This window comes from Populus trichocarpa, chromosome 10 (genome assembly GCF_000002775.5).
Source record: "Populus trichocarpa isolate Nisqually-1 chromosome 10, P.trichocarpa_v4.1, whole genome shotgun sequence".
Taxonomy (NCBI): Eukaryota; Viridiplantae; Streptophyta; class Magnoliopsida; order Malpighiales; family Salicaceae; genus Populus; species Populus trichocarpa.
This window is the reverse complement of record NC_037294.2, coordinates 5,001-10,179: the sequence shown is the minus strand read 5'-3', so window position 1 is coordinate 10,179 and position 5,179 is coordinate 5,001. Positions and strand designations below refer to the sequence as shown.

General features: G+C 43.2%; 1 protein-coding gene across 1 annotated transcript in view; it reads left to right on the top strand.

Annotated features, from left to right (window-relative positions):
* The first annotated feature begins 1,293 nt into the window (after positions 1 to 1,293).
* The window catches only part of LOC112329008 (uncharacterized), a 5,000-nt gene continuing 1,114 nt past the window's right edge, over positions 1,294 to 5,179 (top strand). The window contains exons 1-2 of the mRNA XM_024611069.1: positions 1,294 to 2,623; positions 2,773 to 5,179. The exon at positions 2,773 to 5,179 is cut by the window's right edge and continues 1,114 nt beyond it. Of these exons, the coding sequence (XP_024466837.1) occupies positions 1,294 to 2,623; positions 2,773 to 5,179 (3,737 nt within the window). The remainder of the gene's footprint in view (positions 2,624 to 2,772) is intronic.

The following is a 5,179-nucleotide window of genomic DNA, read 5'->3' as shown; positions in this document are numbered from 1 at the left end:
CTATCCAGTTCTTCCCTCGGCCTCATCAACCAGACATTTGCAACTGGAAGGGACTTCACTCAGGAAAGTTTTCAATCGACTCTGCATGGGAATTACTAAGAGATAAAAGACCTATCAACTCCATCTTCCACCTCATCTGGTTTCCAGATCATATCCCTCGGCATGCTTTTATTCTCTGGATCGCATCAATGGGGCGTTTGCATATAAAGGATAGGCTACGCTCTTTCCAGGTCATCTCGTCTGCCACATGTTCATTATGCGGATTGCATGATGAAACACATGATCACCTATTTTTCGAATGTAGCTACTCCGCCATGGTGTGGAACACTCTCAGTGAAAAAAGTCTCATAAACTGGCCAAGTATGTCCTTCCATGGTTTACTTCTTTGGGCTGCAACAAGTTTGAGGGATAACAAGGTGTTCTCACATCTCCTAGCAAGGCAAATCTTATCCTCAACTCTCTACTTTGTATGGTATGAGAGAAATAACAGAATTTTCAACCAAGCTTCCAAGACTCCGCAGGTTCTTAGTGGGGAGATTATTGAAACCATCCGATCAGTCTTGATGGAGAAGGATCAAAGAAAAATCCCAAACAACCTCAAAAGCATCTGGGGACTTCAAGCAGCCGAAGACATGCAACCTGATATGATGCGGCCCCTCACAGCCACATGAATACAAATGGCCGAGAAATTATCAGCAATAAAAGATAGGGAATCCTTACGTGATTTGTAATTTTCCCGCTTAGTTCCTGTTCACGTAGAAGCCATGCAGGCTTTGTTTTTTTCTCCATGTAATTTTTTCTCTTTTCGTGGATGCATGTTGGCATCCTTTTCGTTAAATTTTCATTTTCTGCTTTTGGATAGTTTTTTCTACCTTGGGGTATGCCCCTCGAATCTGTGTATATTTTTCCCTTTTCTATACAACTTAAACTTATTCAAAAAAAAGTTTAGGGTTCAGGGTTCAGGGTTCAGGGTTTCGGGTTTCGGGTTTAGGGTTTAGGGTTTAGGGTTTAGGGAGGGGAGGGGAAAAAATGGCGTCTGAGAGCTTTTGGCAGGCGACAAAGGAGGCAGCTCCATGTTTTCCCTGAAACTTCCACCGGCGATTGTTCTTTGCCATCACACATACTGCACCCCTGCTCCACTCATCCTTCCACACCCTTTGACCGCAGGTTTTTTCAATCTCACTCATTTATCTCACCCTTACCTTGCTTTTACATCCCATCTTCTTCACCTGTTTCGGACATTTTTTTTCCACCATGCCCCCACCAATCACAACACAAACCATGCTGCCATCGATGAAAGCCAAACCACAGTTACCCAAAACACCTACCACCACACAAATCTCTTGGGCCAACAGGGTCCGTGTTACTGATTCCAGCACCAGATTCACTTTGGAACCTCTTGAACGCCAGCCCCCAGGTCATCGTTTGAAGGTTTCAGAAGACATGCTATTAGACAACGCAGAACAGTGGAACCGATGTATGGTTGGATTTTTTCCTGGTTTTCGGATGCCATACCATACTGTCAATACCATTGCCTCACGGGTTTGGAAACCATATGGCCTAGAGAATGTTACTACGACATCCAATGGCTTCATAATATTTAGATTTACAACAGAAGAGCAGATGCATGTAATTCTGGAGAAAGGACCTTGGATGTTTGGAGGGAAAAACGTTGTTCTTCAGCAATGGCATCCTCACATGCAGTTTGACAAAAACAAAATCTCCACCTTACCTGTATGGATTCGACTGCATGGGCTGCCATTCCCTCTATGGTCTAAGCAGGGATTAAGCCTGGCTGCTAGCATGGTCGGGCGACCTCTTTCATGTGATGAATCAACTTACAATTGCACGAGGCTAGAATATGCAAGGATTTGTGTGAAAATTGATGCTTCCCTGCCCTATATCCATGGATTTGATATTGACAGTCCACTATCATCTGAGCCTATTGCAATCAAGGTTGAATATGAATGGAAACCTACTAGATGTGCAAAGTGCAGCGTATTTGGTCATTCATGTCCTCTTATTTCTGCACCGGCTCCTGCTCCTGATCCTGTTATTACTGTCCCTGTCCAAGACAAAGGTAAAACAATTGCTATTGATCCATTGCCACTAAACACCGATTCCAACCCTTCCTCAAGTAACCCTGTTGTGCCTACCACCAATACATTAACCTCCCCGATCACAACCAATCCCTCACTACCCATCCTACATAAAGACACCATCCCTCCACCTTTAAACCTCGATACTGTTTTGAACCCTATTCAAAATATAGCCACTGCCTCATTGCCTCCTGCAACACCTTCCACTTCTCAACCCACGCTAACACCTACCATAGAGCATGCAAATGATCTTTTAAACAAAACCCATAAAGAACCTTCACCTTCTCCCCAAGTTGATGCTTCTATTGAATTTCCACATTCCCCTGCTTTGGACACAATCGAATGCATGGAAAGTAAGATGGACTCTTTAAAGAGTCACAGTGATGCCTTTTCGGCAGTTGAAGTCTCAGCTGAAAATTCAACAGCTTCAATCCCTCTTAATGACAGCCATGCTGGCTCCCCTGTTCCTTCACCGAAAACAAATAAAAAGAAGAAGGGAGGCAGGAAACGCAAAGAGGCCAAGGGCCTCTAATGCAGTTGTAAGCCCCTCATCTTTATTATTATATGTTAAAAGTAGGTAGCTGGAATGTATGGGGGCTCAATAGCTTCCATAAACAAAAATCTGTCCAGGAATGGACGAAAAAACACAACTTGGATATTTTTGGTTTATTAGAAACCAGGATCACAGCCCCTCACCTCGATACAGTTGCTTCCACCCTTGCCATTTCCCCTTGGAAATACACATCCAACATTAGCTCTTCCTCCAACTGCCGAATCTTAATCTGTTGGAACTCACAAAAGCTCTCACTTACTTATACCACCTCCTCTGACCAATGGTTAACTTGTGACATTAACCATAGCTCCTCCCCTACATCCCACATCAGAATCACTTTTGTTTATGGTCACAATACCCCAGCTGAACGTAATGCTCTTTGGGCTTATCTTTGCACTGAAAGTTCCAACTCCTCTTGCACCCCCTGGATTGTTCTTGGTGACTTTAATGCCATATTGCAAGCGGGTGATCGCTCAGGAGGGGATACCAATTGGTATCGTCACTTGGATGACTTTCCACGTTGTATCAGTAATGCAGGGCTTCTTCAAGTCCCATACACAGGCCTAAAATATTCTTGGCACAACGGGCAGCAAGGGGATCACGTAATCCAGAAAAAATTGGATTGGATATTTGGAAATTCTAACTTGTTTGCTAGTTTCCCTGCAGCTCAAGCTATCTTTTTTCCAAGGGAAATTTCTGATCACAGTGCCATGCTACTATCACTCAATCCTCAAGCTCAACAACAACAATCCACATTCAAATTTTTGAATACTTGGACTGATAGAGAGGATTTCAACGAGGTTGTTAGCAGATCATGGCATACTACAGTTTTTGGTAATCCTATGTACCAGTTCACTAGCAAACTTCGTCTCCTGAAACATGAGCTGAAGAAGTTTCATCATCAGCATACAAATCACATTTCTAGTCGGGTTGCACAGGCCAAAGCTGCATGGTTTGCTGCACAAACTTCCTTGGATTGCAATCCATCTTCAACCGCTGCTAACGCCATTGAAAGAGAGTGTGCAAAACTATACATGCAGCTGTGCAAAGATGAAGAATCGGTTCTTCAGCAGCGCTCAAGAATACAGTGGTTACAACTTGGGGACAAAAACACAAAGTTTTTTCATAATTCATTGCTGCATCGGCAAGTCAGAAATCGCATTCACAGTTTGCAAGATGCTACAGGCACTTCAATCACTGATCCACAGGCGATGGGGAAGCTTGCTTCCACTTATTATGAGCAATTACTAAATGCTCCCCAAACAACTCACAATCATGATTTCCAGCATGTTTTCTCCAAGAAGATTTATGCAGCATCTAGTTCATCCTTGCACCTACCAATTACTGATGATGAAATTAAGAATGCATTATTCTCAATCCCAGACAACAAAGCTCCAGGCCCTGATGGTTACAATGCATTTTTCTTCAAACATTGTTGGAGCATTATAGGTGTCGAATTCATTACAGCAGTCAGGTATTTTTTCAATACCAATTCTCTGCCAAGATGTGTCAATGCCACCCGAATCGCCCTTGTACCCAAAGTTCAGAATCCAGCTTGCATGCATGACTTTCGACCGATCTCTTGTTGCAATGTTCTGTATAAATGCATTTCCAAGATTATTGTGAGCAGGTTAAAGACAACTTTGGTTGATGTAATTGGACCCTCTCAGTCGGCTTTCTTACCAGGAAGACATATTTCTGATGCCATACTACTCACACAGGAACTCATGCATAATTCACATCATCAAAATGGCCCTCCCCGGTGTGCTCTTAAGGTTGACCTAACGAAAGCTTTTGACACGGTGAGATGGGATTTTATCATAGCAGGTTTAAAGGCTATTGGTCTTCCCAGCCAACTGATACATTGGATCGAAATTTGCATCTCCACGGCACATTACACTGTCAATCTAAATGGGGCACTGCATGGCTTCTTCACTGCTACAAGAGGCATTAGACAAGGCGATCCACTCTCCCCTTATCTGTTTGTTCTGGCAATGGAAGGTTTGGGTGGAATACTCAGTCAGCAAACACAGCAAACCAAATTTAAATACCATTGGCGTTGTGCTCCGAACAGAATTACCCATCTTTGTTTTGCAGATGATCTCATGCTCTATTGTCATGCAGACACCTATTCGGTTGGCATATTCAAGGCGTGCTTGGACACATTTTCAGAGCTCTCAGGTCTCACTATCAATCACGGCAAGAGTTCACTATACCTTTCAGGCATAGATGAAGCCACTAAAACCAGTATCTGCAACCAGATGGGAATCCAAATGGGAACTCTTCCAGTACGATATCTTGGTGTCCCACTAATTTCAACACGGCTTACACATGCAGATTGCCTTCCCCTGATTGATCGTATCATTTCCAGAATTAAACTTTGGACTTCCTCTTCTCTTACCTATGCTGGCCGACTTCAACTTATTAAATCGGTTCTATTTTCTATACAAGTTTATTGGTCTTCCATGTTCATCTTCCCGCGAGCTACCATTCAGAAACTAGAGAGTATACTGTCTGCATTTTTGTG